The sequence below is a fragment of the Pteronotus mesoamericanus genome, unplaced genomic scaffold (genome assembly GCF_021234165.1).
Source record: "Pteronotus mesoamericanus isolate MK-2021 breed Mesoamerican mustached bat unplaced genomic scaffold, CSHL_Meso_final scaffold_533, whole genome shotgun sequence".
NCBI classification, from domain to species: Eukaryota; Metazoa; Chordata; class Mammalia; order Chiroptera; family Mormoopidae; genus Pteronotus; species Pteronotus mesoamericanus.
In genome coordinates, this window is record NW_026555320.1 from 7,962,688 (window position 1) to 7,980,520 (window position 17,833).

The 17,833-nt window shown below is 57.1% G+C and overlaps 1 protein-coding gene across 1 annotated transcript in view; it reads right to left on the minus strand.

Moving 5' to 3' along the window:
• The window catches only part of CNTN6 (contactin 6), a 143,106-nt gene that overhangs the window by 6,201 nt on the left and 119,072 nt on the right, over nt 1-17,833 (minus strand). Inside the window, 8 exon segments of the mRNA XM_054594617.1 lie at nt 4,059-4,245; nt 5,491-5,606; nt 5,697-5,931; nt 11,099-11,169; nt 13,863-14,012; nt 14,099-14,257; nt 14,887-15,004; nt 15,356-15,531. Coding sequence (XP_054450592.1) covers nt 4,059-4,245; nt 5,491-5,606; nt 5,697-5,931; nt 11,099-11,169; nt 13,863-14,012; nt 14,099-14,257; nt 14,887-15,004; nt 15,356-15,531 — 1,212 coding nt within the window.

Sequence of the window (17,833 nt, forward strand, 5' to 3'; positions counted from 1 at the left end):
GACGGCGGCGGAGGGCGTGCGCGGGCGCTGCAGGATCCCCGCTGGCCGCCGCTCTCCGACGTCTCAAGGACGTGGGAAATGAAAGTCGGGTGCGGGGCGGCGCTTGGGATCGGGGCTCCCATCACGGCCTCGTTGAAGCCATTTCTTAGAGGGGCCTTGGATGTCCTTCGGTGATGATCCTGGCGCAAAATTTCTGACACGCATTTATAAAGAAAAGGGAAGGACAAAGTAGCTGTGTTCCTACTTTAAGAAATGCAAAGTGAAATTGTCTCGGAAACGGAGTATAACCACCTGTCAGCACGTCCGAGACTTCGCTGCACGGCGGCCCCTCGGGCGCAGTGGGCGCCTGTGTCCCTGCCTCTCAGAGCAAACTCGAGCCAAAGGCGCCCGCTCTGCGTCTCAGGTGAGGACGTGAGGTGGGTTCTGAGCGCGTGCCCTCGGCCTGTCGCAAGAGCTCGCGCCGAGGAACCTGGAAAACGCAAACACATTGGTGGGGAAACCCTGGGAAGCGCAGGGGTAAGTAGGAAAAAAAAGACACAGGCGTGCGCAGAGGCACGCCAGGGGCACCAGGAACGGACAGCACGCGTGTGGCCCAGGCGTGACCGGGAAACGTGGGAAGGCCAGGCGCTCCGGGGCGGGAGGGAGGAGGGACTGGAAGGGCTGGTGGGCGGGTCGAGGGCTGTCCGCACGCCTTTCCCCTCAGCGCCGGTCTCCACAGCTGCGGAGACAAAGCGACCCTGGGACTAGACGGGGCACAGCGCCGTTTCAGGGACGGGAACGTCAGGCGGTGCAGGGTGCGGGGTGCGGGGTATGGACGGGGGCTCTGGAGGGAAAGAGACAGACTGGACGCTGACCGGCGGGGTCGGCAAACCAGCCCCGTGTCCCGGGGGCGAGGACGCTCAGAGGGTCATGTCACAGCAGGTCCGTCCAACAGAAGCCACAGCAAAACCTCTCCGAGCATTTGTTTGCTCATACGCAGGCACTGATGTGCCGAACACGGGATTCGTCTTACTACTTAAGTGAGATGATGTCTGCGGAAAATTACTGTCTGGCCAGAGAGTGCGCCCCGTGTCCTAAGTGCCTCGGGCGGAGTGAGGCCCCCGGCGGGGCCCGGCTCCCAGTTCCCAGGGCCCGGGCTCGGTCGCCGCCCGTGGGGTCTCCACGGCTGTGGTCACGTTCAGGGCCTTGAGAAGGTCCTGGGCTCGCCGGCTTGGTCCGCCCTCGTCCTGGGAGACAGGGAGGCTGGGGGCCAGGGTCCGAGGGAGAGGTCACGCCGCCGTCCTTGCAGCTGGAGGAGGGGGCCGCAGGCCGAGGGGTCTCGGGAGCCAGAACATGCCAGGAAGCGAGCGCTCCCCCAGGGCCGCCCGGAGCAGGGTCTCCCCCATCCCCCGCACCCCCGGCCCTGAGTCCCCGCCCGCCCCTGCGGCGGCGCCTCTCCCACCGGCCGTTTTAAAGCCCCGAGTCGTGGTGATTCGAACAGCAATGGGAGAAAAAGCGGCTCCCGGCCTATTTTCACCGAGACGGTGACACGGGAGCGAAGGCAATGGTGCTCCTCAGAGACGGAGAGATGCGCGTGGGCGAGCCTTCCTGTCCTCAGGCCCCCGTCGCCGACCCGGTCGGGACTCTGAGGCGCACAGGCTGGCAAAAGCTGAGTGTAGGAAATAGTGAAACAAGGTTCCTGGGAAACAGATGATGAATTAAAAGGGCTTTTATTTGCTCCGTTTAGTCAGGAAAGAGGATGGAGGCGAAGGGAACGCGCACGTTCACTTGAAAAGTCTGGCCTCTCCCTTCAGGCTTCCCTGGGCGACACATTCCCGCCTTGGGATGGGATGAAATTGCTCCTTGTGAACCCACGGTTTTCAAAAGATACCTCCTCGTGCTTCGAGGAGGCTGTTGTGTATTAAAGCTCAGAAGAACCACTACTAACGTCCCTGGCGTTTCATCCAAATTCCCCTCAAGCCCATGTGTGGGGCCACGCGGGTCCGCGGGACAACCCGATGGCAAAACCGGCTCCTGGGGGAACACGCAGGACAGGGCGGCGCGAGCCCCCCGGGCCCGTTCCGGCTGCCGGGACAGTGGGCGCCAGGGCGCAGGGAGGCGTTGGCCCTTCGTGTGCACGCACGCACATGTGTATGTGCGAGCACATGTGTGCCTGTGTGTATATACATGGCCGTGCATGTTTCTTTGTCACGTAAATGCTTTCTTGCTCAGGCCTCAGCTCTCCTGACACCGTTCAGTGGGGCTCCACGGGGCCGCAGTGAGAAGACGCGGTTCCTCACCGGCGGCCCTCAGACATCCCTCCGTTCATCGTGATGACAATCCGCGAGCTGTTTAAGTACCCTCCTTGCACATTTCCAGTCACCCTTGATTTTGCCTCAGAAACTGCATTTCCCCCAAGTCTGTGAGTGTAGCATCTTTCAGTCACCGGGAAGGAAACGTTTGGGCAAATTTAAAACCGCCGATGGGCTGGGGGTTTGCATGCAGGTTTACAATCAGCTGAACGAGGACAGTCCCCGGAGGGACGGCCGGAGCAAGCGCCCATACGGTGCAGAACCATGACACCATCGAGCTTGACACGGGGCTCGCGGTCCGGGCCGCACCCCCGCCTCGCCGAGGCCACCCTAGTGCACGCAGGGGAGCTGGGCGCAGGATTGTCGGCGCGAGCCCTCGCCCGAGGCCTCGGCCCGCCCCCGGGCTGCCTCCCGGGTTCCATGGCGCCCGCGGTGCCCCGCAGGAGCCGCAACGACAACGGGGACGGCGGGGAGGACGGGGGGGGGGGTCCACGCACACCCAGGGAAGCGAGGGCAGAGCCATGGTGTGTCTTGCTCTGGCTCAGGTCAGGGGTCCGCGAGGCGCCCACAGTCAGATCGTGGGCGCTGGCGGCTGGCGGCTGCCCGGGGGTGGGGCCGCACGTGGGTAAAGGACTCCGGAATCACAGGCCTAGGACCTGAGGCGACTCCTGGGCTCCCCGTGGACGTGACAACTCTCTGTACGTGGGGAGAAATCTCTATGTCCCTTGATTTTCAAACCGTCTCCTGCGCCTATTATTTCCCAGCACAAGAAGCAATCAGAACACAGCAGTTAAAAGTGCGCGGTCTTTCCTGTTATCAGCGGCTGTGATTCCGTGTCTCAGTCTTTCTCGAATTCAGCAAATTTGTGACTTTTTCATTAGGACTCAGAGACCAAAGAACATGTTGTACAAAGCCCATTAACACCAATAGTTTGTGTTCGTCTATGATCTGTAAGAGTATAAAACGCCATGCAATCACGAAAAATGCACGTTGCCATTCTTCCTGAGTCATAGCTGATCGGACCGGGCCCTAGTCGTCCCCGCGCCTCCTGTCGCAGACTATCCATGCAAAACCGACCCATTCGCAGGGCGGGCAGCAGCGATCAGCCGCTCTCCCTTCCCTTAGCTGCCCCACGCTGGGGCGGGCCCTCGCTGGTCACTCGCTGGGGGACAGAAAGCAGCAGAGGAGTCAGTCATGGGTTTCAGGGTTTCCACGTAAACTAGACAGAGAAGACACCGGGAAGGAAGGACCCGGATTGCCCGGCAGTGCAGGGCCACACGAGAGTGCACCCTGGGACTCAAATGACAAACAGAAGCAGACGGTGCCAGGCTGCTGCTGCGGCTGGCCCAGCCCCCGACCGCCCTCCCTTTCACTCGTGAACAAAGCCCTGTGAGGGCCGGCGCCGCTTGGGCCTCCATTGGGAGCTCGCGGTGCTGAGGCCGAACGATGACGCAACACCGGACGCGCCACGGCTGGGGGTCCGGGGGGGGCGGGGCGGGCGGGGCACCCCAGCCCGAGCCCTTAAACGTCGCGCTTTCTGTGCATCGTCTATGTGTGTGGAATAGTTCTTCTTTTGGAATTCCAGGACCACCAGAACAGCGTATTTTGGTTGTTACCAGAAAGCTTCGACAATTATCCCTGCTGAACAGGCCAGCCGACCGGCCGCCCCGAGCGATCTGATCGGCGGAGCAGTGGGGCGGCGGGGGCGGGAGGCCCGTGCTCCTGGTCACGGCTTCTGTGGGCGCCTGGCGCGGGAGCTGTACTTACGAGACTTTTTGGTGGTGACGTTGACCGGGGGACTCGAGGGCCCGGTCCCGCCCGTGTTGTAAGCTCTGACGGAGGCAAAGTAGAGCGTGTTCGCCTTCAGCCCCGAGATGGTCTTGGCTGTGACGTTCCCGCTGACTCTGACCCGGCCGGCTGAGGGCTCCCTGGAGTCGTCTGTCCAGTAGGAGACCTGGTCGTTGAAACAGAGCGAACAGTCACAGTCGCCCGCAGCCGCCGCCGCCGCCGCGGGCGGGGAAGCAGATGGGCCGGACTGGCGGGGCCTCTCGGGGGTGAATGGGTTATACAGGAAGCACAGGGCCGGCCTAACCTTTACAGGGAGCCGATTACAGAAATGCAAATTCACAATGGACATGAGAGAACCTGGGATTTTTTAGATTGCCAAAATAAAATATTTTGTGAGATATCTGAAGGTGATCAGCTTGAACAAAGGGTATATAGTAGGTCAGACCAACACAGGATTCATACCATCAGGCAAAGACTGCCAGTGTGATGCTTTGCTCTGGAAGTCTTTGACTGACAGGTAAATTAATCAGTCAGCTCATTCCAAGGGTTTCCTATGCACAGGCACTGTTTTAAGCACATTGAAGAAGACACAAGAGAGTAAGGCATGGTACCTGCCTTTGGGTCCCTTAAAACCCCATTACGAGGTCAGAACATATATGTGGGGGGGGGGACAGAGAGCACCACGCTCTAAGACCGCAAAGGGAGGCCACACAAGGGGCGATCAGGGAGGAGGTCACAGGGCGGGAGGCTTGGGATGAGCTTAGAGAGGTCCACAGGGTTCGTGCAGGGGCGAGGCGTTCTGGGGTTGGACGGGCAGAGGCACCTGGCCAATGAGCACAGCTTTATGTTGGGACCAAAGGGTTCATGTGAAAAGAAGAAAAAACAAAACAAAACAGCGCAGGCAAAATTAAGGCAGTTTTAGAATTATACTTTTATCCTAACTCCAAAATAAAGGAATCTGTTACCCAGTCATCATCTCTTTGTGAAATGAGGCCCATAAACAGGAAGGGATTTTTCTCATTCGATATAGACCCTATTTCTAAATGACAGATTTAGGAGAATCCAGGATTTTTCTCATCACTCCGCTGCCTTTTCCAAGATGACATTCTTTGCAAGCCGGCTCCGGCTCGCAGAGCAGGCGTCCCGCGGAGCCCTGCCCAGGTTTAAGACGCGCGGGCGCGAGCCACTCACTTCCCCCGAGGGAGCAAGCAGGGCTGCGGTTTGAACGGCTGAGCGAGATAACCTCTGGTCACTCGTTCAAGGCTGGCCCGGTCCCCTTGTTTGCGTGGAAAGGCCGCTCTGCAGCCGTGGGCGCGGGCTGCCGCGCCCCCAGCAGTAGGCTGGCGTGTGGGATGCGGGACGGGACCGGGAGCCCCTGGCTGCGCAGAGGGCAGGTGACCTCGGGGCTCACCTCATAGCCCAGCACTCGCCCCGTGTTCCCGTTCCAGGCGATGGCCGTCCAGGAAACCTCCATTTCCGAAGCAGAGGAGCTCTGGACAGAAGTTCCCCCTGGGGCCAGCTGCGGCTCTGCCACCCAAGAAGAGACACAACCACCTTTACCGGAGCGGCTCGCGGGCACAGACGCCAACCAGGCCCGGCCCCAGGAGGGCAACTCACCGTCTTCCCCGGAGTAGACGATGGAGGTGGCGCTCAGGGCGCCTTCCCCTTCGCTGTTGTACACGCCCACCTTGACTTCGAAGGGAGAGAGGGGGCTGACGCTCTCGTTTCTGTACACAAACCTGGACGGCTCCGCCGCCGGCAGCCTGTGCTTGGTCCAGGCGGTCGCGCCGACCGGCCGCAGCAGCACGACGTAGCCGAAGTCCCCCCCGCTCTGCAGCTCCTCCGGGACGGGCTTGGGCAGAAGCGACCGACACGGTGAGACTTTACGGGCTGCACAGTGTTTACTGATTAGTCGCCCTGTCTTGTCTAGAGGCAAACATGGCTATTCAACCTGGTTAGTGAAGTCATGCAAAAATATAACACTTCCTTTTGGAATTAGCAAAATGGTCCTGATTGCACATACTCAGGTAGGTCAATGAAATTTCTAAATAGAAAGGTAAAACAGGTGTTATATGTTTCTATTTCTCTCCACAATTATTCAAACGTTATAATAAAATAAATTAGAAGTCTGCCCTGGCTGGTGTGGCTCCGTGGATTGAGGGCTGGCCTGCGAACCGAAGGGTCGTTGGTTCGATTCCCGGTCAGAGCACAGGCCTGGGTTGCAGGCCAGGTCCCCAGCAGGGGGCACCTGAGAGGCAACCACACATGGATGTTTCTCTCCCTCTCTTTCTCTCTAAAAGTAAATAAATAAAATCTTTAAAAAGTAACTTAGAAGTTTGTAAGATTTTATAGGTTAAAATATTTTATATTCATATTTTGATATGAATTTTTAAACTCAGCAGAAAATAGAGTAACCATGTTTTACTTTCACAACATTTTTCAACAAATGCACGTAAGATACAGGTAAATATAGTTACTGTGTAATAACACTGGCTTTAAGACAGACTAGTGTTCCTCAGGCACGGCAGTAGAAAGGGCCTCCTCAACATGTTTAAACCTAAAACTTCATGAGCAGTAACATCAGTGTGCACTTTTCCTGACATTAAAAAGCGGCCAAAAAGAACACTTTGCTAATCCCCATAGACATCTCGTTCTTTAAGATTCATTTCAAACCTAAACTTGTCAAAATTCCAAAACAAAAATAGACATGTTTCCCAAAACTGCAGCTATTTAAACACTACAACACCATAACATAAATGAAAAAGAACTTGTGCTTGAATTTAGATAAATCCTCCACCTGTTTATCAGAAGGTTTTATTTTAAAAGCCATGAAATTTACTTAGTTTCTCCAGAAGAAAACGCTTCCCCCCCTAAAATTTGTCATAGGCTAGTTTGAGCCAGCGCTTGCCGCTCACACCCACCGCCCGGCTCGGCGGCCCTCCTCGCCCACGGCGCCCACCCGCCCCACCGCCGGCCCCGTGATGGGGCCACATGGGGCTCCCCGGCAGTGCCCTTCAAACCAGAGGCACCGTCCTGCCCAGCTCTGTGACCCGCTGCGGTGCCGCGTCTCCGTGCTCCAGAGGGGCTGACGGAGGGGGTGTGCCCCGTCCCCCGGGTACCCGGGCATGACCCGCGGGTGTGCGGGGCCACGATGGAAGAGCTGAGAGCAGCCATCGGTAGAAACATCGCGGCGCTAGGGGTCTGAAGTTGGGGGGCAGGAGACGAGGAAGGCTCTGAGTTATACAGACAAGAGGCCGAACGTAGTCGAGTGTTGGGGGCAAAGAAAAGGAGGAAACATGAGCACAGCATGAGGTGCCGGGGAAGCCGGGCTGGGGGACCGGAGCCGTGACCGCAGACAGGCGCCCCGGCCGCAGGGTCGGTATCCGCTTCCTCCTCTGAGCCGCCCGCAGGGTGGCCGACAGCTTCCCTTCCGCGCCCCTCCCCCGTCGCTTTCAGGGCACCCCGCTCACAGACGCGGCCTGAGCCGGCCCCGTCTCCCACGGGGAACAGCCCCAGCCGCGCGGACAGTGAGCGGAGGGGGAGACCCGGCCCCGAGCGGGCCACCTGCGTGCACCGCCGCCCGCCCCGGGGTCACAGCGGGGCGTCAGGAGTGGCGCGGAGAGACCCGGGAGATTGTCGGCTGGTCGCTCGGTTTGTTTCCGAGGCGCCTCTGGCCGCAGGTGGAACCCCACGGTCAGTTCCCTGAGGAAGCGGCAGGCCTTTGCACCCTTGGTCCCCTGAGCAAGCGGGGTTCCCCGAGGCGTTCCCTCGGAAAGGCCTCACGTGCTCAGTTTAGAGGGTAACAAAGAGACCTGTTGGGGTTCTTCCGTGTACCACATTTTGCCGTGTACAGTGCGCACCCACGTTTTTGTGCAGGTTACACGTGGGATCACTACGCCCGTCATTAATGTAATCGGTACACCCGTGTGTAATGTGCACCGTTATCTTTTCCTCCAAAATTTGGGCAGAAAAGTGCATGTCACACATGGCGAAACACGGTATTCTCCTCGTCCGGGCAGAGGGCTGCCGCGTGACGGAGGACACACGCAGCCACGTCAGGTGGCTGGGCCGGGAGCGTCTCCCTCAAGCACAGGAACGGCTTTGCCGAAGAAGTTCAGACGCTCTTCTGGCTACAAAAGCTATTAAAGATGATAAAGATTAAAGATATAAATCTCAAGCACAGCGTGTCTAAGAACTAAACCTTCAGTATAGACCAAGAGTCAGCAAACTGTGGCCTTCAGACCAAACCTGGCCTGGGGCCCGTTCCAAAAACAGAGCTCTCTGGGAACCCAGCCACGTCTGCTCACTCGCAGAAAGGACCGGCCTGCGATGGGAAGCCGGCGGGGACTGGGCCGGCAGGGGCTGGGCCGGCCTGAGAGGCCTCTCACCGCAGGCCCTGCCGCGGGCCCCGCCCAGGCCAGGCTGGACTCCCTGGGCCCAACTTGTCGGCACGTGTACTTGAGACATTCATCACAAGCCCTTCAAGCTCAGAAGTGTTTGAGGGTATAAATGAGGGTAAGATATGAATAAAGGTATCGTTAATAAAGGAGCTAGTAGTTATCACATTCCACAAGTTAGATAGCACGTCTAGGTTATTAGAAACAAAATGAATAAACACAAAATACACATTATTTGGCACCGGGGGAAAGAGGGGGGCTGTTTACTTCTGGCGGGGGCAGCAATCTGGGATAGTAACGGGCAAACTATCACTTAGGAACAAACGAGTGGGTTGTGGCTGAATCCAGGATGAATCTGAAAAACCAGTCAGTACGGCCACCCGCTCACGAGCAGTGCTGAGGCCTGAACGGTCTCTCCCCGACGTTCCTCTGCAAAACGCAGCGCAGACGCGTCGGGACGACACCGTGTGGGCACCGGCCTCCCATCCTTCCGACCAGACTCAGGCGTCTGGGCGGAGCTCATTTTGCGCCCCTGCGGCGCCCGCTGCTGCAGCAGCCTTAGTGTTCATTGGCTCAGAAGAGCTCCCGCGCCTTCTGTGGCCCCGCGCAATGCGTGCGCCCCCCCCCCAAAGGCGCCCGCCCCTTAAGGAAGCTCGGGCTGGAGAGTTTGGCTCCGTGTCTGTGTGGCTGGAACGAACGGTAAATGGGGACGGCATCTGCGAAGGGAGCTTCCGGAACCTTCTGCATCGCTCTATGATGCTCCAAGAAAACCCACGGAGAGGAAACGACTTGAATGTAATTTTTAAAACTAGAGGTCAGCCAATGTTTTCTGCAAAGGGCCAAAGAGAGAGTGCGTGTGTGAAGCACCGGGGGCCACACGGTGTCTTGCAGCGGCACGACAGCCGTCCTGCGTGGCACATGCGGGAATGCGGAGGGCGGCGGGCACTGGTTGGGAGAACCGCGCGCAGCCCGGCCCAGCCGGCAGGCCGTGGTGGTGGAGTCTTGCTTTGAAGACCAAAGGCACAGGAAATCGTGAAAAGACGTGACTAGTTTTGGTAATTCCTACCCGCCACCCCGCCACAGGCCGCGCAGGAACCGCTCTTTAGCAGGCGCGCGTCATCTCTGACCGTGAGGGGAAGAGGCGCGGCGGGACGCCGGGCCGGTCTGCCGGCTCGCGGGGGACAAACGCCGACGGGCCGCGGACGGACGTTGACCTGGAACCCGCCGCGCGCCGTCCCTCCGAAGCAGCCGCCCTCGGAGCGGCACGTGGGACTGGCTGTTTGTGGGGACTGCGCTGGGAGGAGGAGGGCAATTTGGCGAACCTGCTGCCCGTCCTGAGCCGTGACATCGCAGGGGACGCCGGAACCTGACCGAGGACCGAGAGGAGGAACAAGGGGGATGGCCCTGGGCCAGCTGCCGCTCTACGCACAGATGTCCTGCGTCCAGCCCCGGACGTGTCGCCCGGGAGGGGCACCGCCGACGCCCGCCTCGCTCTGGGAGCCGCGTCGCGGGGCTCCCCGCACAGCCCCTGAGGCCGTCTGTGCTCCACAGGGGGGCGGCCTTGCCGCGGGCCTCTGAGACCCTGTCTTCCAGGGCGCACCCACCCCCAAAACCGAACAAAACCAAAACACCCAGAGAACTGCGTCGCCAAACCCCAGCCCCCGGAGCCCAATGGCAAGAGCACCAGCAGTCAGACCCCCTTCTCCCGACGCCCGCCCCACCGCCCCGGAGCGGCTGCCGGTCAGTGTGATGTGGAAGGGGGCGCGGGGGAGCAACTCCGGACGAAGCGGGGCAGGCCTGTGCGCGCCCTTCCCCAGCGTGGACGTTCCAGGCTGAGGCCGCCTGAGCGACCGAGATGAGAAACTTGAGGTTGGTTGGGAGTCTGAATTTGATCGTTATAAACCAGGCTGACTTGTTTTTTCTCAATTTTCAGCTGAGGACTTTTTTGGAGGGAGAGAGTGAGAGAGAGAGGGGAGAGAGACATCGACCGTTTGCCTCTCCCATGCGTCCTGATGGGGGGTTGAACCGCAACCCGGGGACCAGCCCTGACCAGGAACCGCGCCCCCAGCCTTCTCATCTGGGGAATGACGGCTCCAACCATCTGAGCCGCTCCGGCCAGGGCCAGGCTGAATTTCTCCTTAAGTACAAAACGAGCTCTTATGTTAGTACTCAAGAAAGATGAGCAGGAAAGCTATTCCGTCTGCTCAGCCCTCACCCGCACGTGAGGAGGAACAGGCTGGAAGGGTTCAGAGGGCAACGTGGGAATACAGCTCTCTACCACCGGCGTGCCACTGAGTGCCACTCACACGCCAAGACTAGCTCCCGAGGCAACGAATCAAATCCTGTGCGGTTCACCCAACGCTAATGACAACCCCCTGACCCTGCTTCAGTGCACACGCAGGTTGTTTTTCTTGTATTTGGAAGAGGCTGGTGCCCAGTTAGTCATACGCTGTCATTTCAGCAGAGCGAGAAGTGTGCCCAGTACCTCCTCTAGAGAAGGCGTCATCGGGCGCTGTTCGTGCCATGGGTTTTTACATGCCCGATTTGGATTTGTTTTCCAGTGTTCTTCCTGGCCAGTAACGCCATTTCCCTTCAAAATAACTCAGTTGGACAGAAAATTACCTCCCACGTAACGACGAGGTCAGACCGGCTTCCTCCGCCTCCGTGGATGTTTGTTGGGGCCACGACGGGGACTGAAAGCAACAGAGAGAACCGGGTACAGCTGTTAGGAGAGCACGTCCCCCCGGCAGTGGTTCGTTGGCAGGCGTCACCTCTTGGGAGCGCACGCAGGCCTCTGCGAGCTTAATGACCGTGACCGGTGCCTGCCCACACCCACGTCCCTACGAGAGACGCTGCTGCCCATGGGCACCCGGCCCCCGCGGCGACCAGGGGTCAAGTGGCGCCGTGGATCTGCCGTCACTGAGCACCTTCCGCTACTTGGCAGAGGGAGGTGGCGTTCAGATGGCGCTGGGATTTAGTGCCGAGTCTGCAGCGGTGCTGTAAACAAGTTTCTGAGCCAGATATTAATTAAATCTTTCTCTTTCCAATAAACAAACTAAAATAATTTTTATTTTTGGTAGTTGCCAGGGTGTTTGAACATTTAAAAATAAATTACGTGACATGCGATTCAAACAATTCCTGTTTTGTGCCTGCATCTCAGGTCTCATGACAGAGCCAACGGGCGCTTCGCTTAACTCTCCGCTCCCAAAGCGCGATTGCGGGGAGTCTCTCTGTTTCACCCCAGAAATCTGGGGTGGAATATTCCAGATGCTGATCATTTTCATGAGCTGGAAAAAATAGGCCCTTCAGCTGTATCCTTGTGAGAACTACTATAATGAATACTTTGAGGTAAAATGATAAAATTGATGACAATTGTGTGTGTGAGTGTCCCTGTGTATAATCGGATTGGGGTTTTATTTTTTTATATGTGGAAGTGTTTAAAAAATCCTCTTCTTCCTGAAATAATGACAAAGTTATCCTAAATCTGATGGATAAATCTGCAGGATAAGCTTTTTAAGTGCTGAATTATATGCAGTTATCTATATTTGGTCATTTTTGATCACTCTCCAGAGTTAGGTGGAGTAACTGGTATGTTTGTTGATGGAAAATAAAATACATGAGATTGAGCTGCTCATTTCAAAATTTTCTTCCACCATGGAGACCGCAGAGATGCATCTGGATGATTTGCTTTATTTATTCCTATTTCACACCGGTGTTTAACTTAATGACAATTATAACCTGATCATCCTTTTCAACAGTAGCCCAGGCAGACCTTGTCCACCTTCCCATTTAGGCCGACCCTCATGTGGTCTGCTTTGATTTCACAACGCACCTAAAGGACGGCCCTGGGCCTCCCCCTCCACGCCCTTCCTAAGTCTCCCAATGCCGCTGGCCGAGAGCAACGTGCGTGAGTCAGTGGGCTCCGCAGCTGCCGGTTTCTCGTACCCAACAGCTCACAGTAACACTACTCGCTACTTCAGGACTACACAATGGTTTACACGCATACGGAAACTATTTCAACTATTTACAAAGTGTTGGGTATTCCAGGGAATAAAGTTCCTTCCTTTATTCAGTTTTCAAATGAGCCATCCTAACCCTAAAACCATAGGGAAACTTGTCTTCAATGACGCAAAACAGAAAAACACGTGCTTCCCTGAGATTCAGAGACTCGGGGTGATCCTTACGGACACCAGCCTCCCTCTGCCACTCAGGCGAGTGTCCACGGTGAACGGGGCGGGGGAGGGGCTCCCATGCAAACGCTGCTGTGGAAACTTCAGAGTCAGCCCTGCCCAAAGCTCCCCTCACACCCGTCCGTGGAAACAACCTGAAACCACAGCGGAGGTCCGCGCGAGCTGCGCCCATTCCCCTCGGCCTGGGCTCGCGCCGGAACGCCGGCATTTGCACGTTTCCGGAAGCCTATCTCCTGCTCACGTAGGACAAGGCCAGCGGCTGCGGAGTGTGCCTGCGGCCAAGCTCGGGACCTGGGTTCAAACCCTGGCTTGGCCCAAAACAGCAGGCTGCCTCCGGGCCTTCCCTTCCAGCTCCGTGGGATGAAGGCCTCTCCTCTCGGCGCTCAGCTTCCAGGGGGATGAAATCCTCAATGCTGAGAAATTTAAGTGCTGGGGGCTGTCGGCTGTGTCGCCTGGCAGCTCCTGTCTTGTGATAAAAATACCAACATGATCATTGGTTTAAGTGATGACTTATTGACACCTGGCATTTGTGCGCCTATGACCGAAGTTGTTTGTCAATGAAGCGACAACAGGGTGACCCTCCGTGATGTGGCCGAGTGAGAAGGTGAACCTCACTAGCCACGCGCAGTGAGTGGACCTCACGTGACCCTGCATGTGGCGGTTTGAGAGAGGAACAGGGGGACCCCAGAGGAGAACAGGCAGGACGGAGCTCCCTTGCCGTCCGCTCGTCAGTGCATCTGTTCGGCGATGAGGGGACTCGCCTCGTGTGCGGGGGGAGGATCGGACTGCTGCCCAGCGCGGCTGCGCTGAGGTCCCAGCTGAGGCGTCGCGGGAAGTGCCCGGCCGAGCGCCCCAGAGCCTCAGCGAGCTCCCGGCTACGTTTCATGAAACGAGCAACAACGTGCCTGCATCCACACACCTACAGGTCCGCTCTTGGTTTTGACTAGAAAACAGCAGAGAGCACAGCTTCTGGAAACGCTTTCTTCACATGTCTGCTGAACTCCTATCATCTCTTCTGCGACGCTCTTACTTGGGAGAAAACACACCTTGCCTTGTGCACGTAAAATGACAAGGTGAGACTGCCTACTGTCTCTGATTTGGGGCCGGACACATCACCAGACCTTCTGCGTGTGTTCTGCAGGGCGTTTGCCACGCGGGGCTTCCCGCGGCCGGAGGAGCCGGGCGGGGGTTCTTACCCGAGGCTTTGGTCCTTAGCAGCTCTGACGGGCGGCTTGGCTCGCCGATCCCAATGCCGTTCCCGGCAACGACACGGAATTCGTACTCCACCCACGGACTCAGCCCGACCACTGTCGCGTTGTACGTCTGACCGCTGAGAATTTCTGGAACTGAAAGGAAGGGGACACTAGGTAAAATCGATCCATCCAACGCGCCCTTTGCCGGACGTCACCGCCCAAACAGCTGGGTCCCTTACCGGTGGCGACCGCCTGCCAGCCGACAGAAAACGGCGTCCGGGCCTGAACGGCAAAGCCTCGCACGGGGCTGCGGTTGTCGGCGCCCGGCCTCCAGCTGAGCTGCGAGGTGGTGCTGGACACGTGCTCCACTCTGACATCCTGAGGGGGGCCTGGGGGGCCTGGGGAATATGTTGAGTGACGACCGTGTAGGAAATCAGTACATTCATGGATTTGGGAGAGCGGCATTAGACTTCTTTCTGCTACGCTTAGAAAATAAAATACTGAACATAATGTATTTTAGCACATTACTTGAGATAAAGCCCCATTAATTCAGCTTACACGGTGAGAGATTAATTTGGAAATGCTCCCTTTGAAGATTAGAAAATGGCAGCCATAGGGCGCTTGAATGCCGCCCGATAAGAAGCTCATCTCCGGTGCTGAGAACCGCCCCGTCCGCCCCTCGCCAAACCTGACGCTGAACGCGGCCGGCACGGGGACGGCGGCGGCCTGACGGGCGTCCTGCGCGGGTGGCCGGCGGCTCTGTGTCCCGCGGGCTCGCGCGGCCGGCCGCGCCCGCCGTTCCTGAGGACCGCACGGGCCCGGGCAGTTCGCCGTCCGCACCCGCCCCCCGGGGCCCCGGGGGCTCGGAATTTAGAAAATTAAAACCAAAACCAAAACCAAAACCAACTTTCCTATTTGTCTCACGCGTTATCACGACGACGTGGCTCCTCAGGGGCCTGCGCTTAGCTCCCCAGCACTTCCGGCCGCGGCACGCGCTGCGCTCGCCTGTCGCGGCGCCTGCACTCACCTCTGACGATGACTTCGGCCGCGGCAGACAAGCGTTCCAGCGCCGTCTTCACCAGGCAGAGGTACCTCCCCGAGTGGTGTAACTGGATATTCCTTATCATCAGATCTCCGACGGACTCCTGCAGACGGGACGGGTGGAGGGAAAAGCGGGAGCCCGCTCAGGGGCGGCGAGATTTTACAGCTGGACAAGCACTAAACGCGGGGCAGCCAGGACGTGAGGACACAGGGGGGCCTCCCTGTCGCTTCCTGTATTCGATCCCTTTTATCACCCCCTTTATTGCCATGGCCCCTAGACCAGAAGCATTTCCGTGAAAGACATGAAACCAGATAAAACAAAGACAGATGCAGCCTCATAAGCAGACAGCGGCCACCCACGCGGACAAAGGCGGGGAGGACGATCACGGAAGGCGTGGGTCCGTGTCAGAGACGCGAGTCAGCCTCCTGGGCGCTTCCATTTTCCAGCGACTTACCCCGCCGACCCTTTCGAAGTGGGCCACTCCCTTTCCTAAGTCGATGATGTGTTCATTGAAAGACCAAGCAAATGCCACGTCCACCGAGGGGTCGCGAGACACCTGGCAAGACAGGACGATGCTCTCGCCGACGGTGACGTCCATCGGGGACGGCGGCACCGTGAGGACGGTCGGCTCTGCGGGGAAAGGCCGCGGTTACCGGGACAGCTTACCCCGCGCAGCGCGGGCGCGGAGCCCGTCCTCCGAGGGCGAGGGCGTGCGGCTGCTTGGGCGGCGCGGGCGTCCCGGGGTCCCGCTGCCTTCGGCAGGACGCATTTCACTCCCTTTTTTCAAATACTGCTGCATCGATCCGCTTGGCTTATTACTTTTAATAAAACGAAATGCACGGCTTAATTCATACTTCGTATGAAAAAACGTTTACAATAAAAGGTCCGTGGCAGTATTCCGTGCATGGAGAACACACACCGTTTTTCCCCTAGAATCCCAGCCACGTTGCACTCCACACGCTGCTTACTGCTCCGCGCGGCCTATGCCGGCGCCATACACTACGGCCCAAACTGCATCCCTAAGACGACAGCGACAGTGGTGGATGTAGGGGCTTATAATTTTAGGTTCATGTTGACGAATGTGAGCACAACACATTCTATTTCTGACGCAGTTGCGATGATCATTTCCCACGTTAGCTGGAGACGCAACATGCAAAGTTTTCTCTTTTTACCCGGACTTTGCAGTGTTAGAACCACGCATCTATCATATAAAAAGCCTTCCCTCCAGAAATGTCAGTCACAGCATCAGCACTTTCTCTACCAGTCCTCGTGCTCCGCCCACCAGGCTCAAGGACAGCGCCCAGGTGTCCCGGCCAGGTGTCCCATCAGTCCTCACTGTGACAACCCCGCGTCGGAGTCCCCGCCGGCTGCGGCCCGGACCCCACAGCGGCCACCCAGAGACTGAGCCACGGGGGCGGGGCTCGGGCAGCAGGGACATGCGTGCGATGCTATTTGAAGGAAGGAACAAGGACTCTGCTTCAGTCCATGAATGAGTTCTTAGCATCTATTTCAAGTTCTTGAGTAACTCGAATATTAGAGAGGCGTTTTAAGGCCATTCAGCTCCGTCCCCAGGGCTGGAGGACCCCACAGGACGAGGACAGGAATGGCATGAACCCTCCCAGCTACACACGTGTGCATGCGTGACACTGGGCTGTCCTCAAGCAGCCCGAGGGACAGCCAGCTACAGAGGAGAGACATCGGCTATGCTAGACTCTACCCCTGGGCAGACCGCGAAATTCTTTAAGCCCGTTTCTCTGGGGGAAAAAAAACCACAGAGGGATAGGTTAATCATTGTATTTGGTATAATTTTATTCTCCTACACATTCCTTAAGTATTTGTAAAAATTTTAGTCCACTAGTTAAAAAGCTTTCGGAGTGCATGAGAATTTTCTGGAGAGTGCGTTCAAATGGTGAGTTCCTCAGCTCCCCCAGAAACGCTGACTCTGGCTCCCCCGGGGCCTGGGACCTGGGCTTCCCCAGAGGGTTTCCGTGTGGCCGGGCCAGGGCGCAGGCTCGGGGAGAGCGCGCCTCGAGATCTGACGCCTGACCCTGAAACTTCTGCTTCAGGAAAAGCCAAGCCAGGTAAAATATGCAGTCAGAAAGCCTCTCATGCTTTGAAACCAGGATAAAGTCATGCCCAAGAACATGTTATTGGTTAGTAATACATCAAAGAAATAAATAACAGCTTCCCGGGTTACTTAACTGAGATTAATTTTGCATGCTGTATCAGCTTTTAGAGATTTATAGTACATTTTATCTTGTTAAAAAGTCTAATTCCTGAATTTAAAAAAAAACAACTTCTTAGCATTTATTATTTAACTTTAGGTTTTCTACATCTCCTAGATTATGGAATGTGTTTAATCCATCTTGCAGTATCAGGGATTCTGAGAAACAATGTTTGGAAATACCGCTTCCATGGGAGAAAGTGATTAACATACATGTGAGCATGTATGTGTGTGCATTACTGTTTTAGTGCATATATACACAGAGAGATGCACACACATATTTAGGAGACAATCGCCCAAATATAATTTAGTAATGATTCTTAATTTTTAAAATAAGGACTCCAGTTTTGTTGCTATCTCAAAAAGGCTCCCTCACCTTTTAAAGATACGTTCAGGAATATTGACGATGAAGTCATGCGGTGTTTGGGACCCGCCGCTACCCGTCTGGGGCGGGCCTCGGGGAGGGCGGTGAGGGCGCAAGGGGCACAGATTTGGACACGAGCTGCTGACCGTCGGCGCTTTCTGAGGAGCGCGCGGAAGTCCCCGCTACTGCCTTCTCTGCTTTTCTGTGCTGGTCGCTTTCAGCAGCAATGAAGACACGCACAGGGAAGGAGGGCAGGAGGGAGCGGAGACAGGCCAGGGCTGGTGGCTTCTGGACGATCGGCCTACGGCTAAACGGCAGCATTCGGAAGAGCCCATAAAGTTACA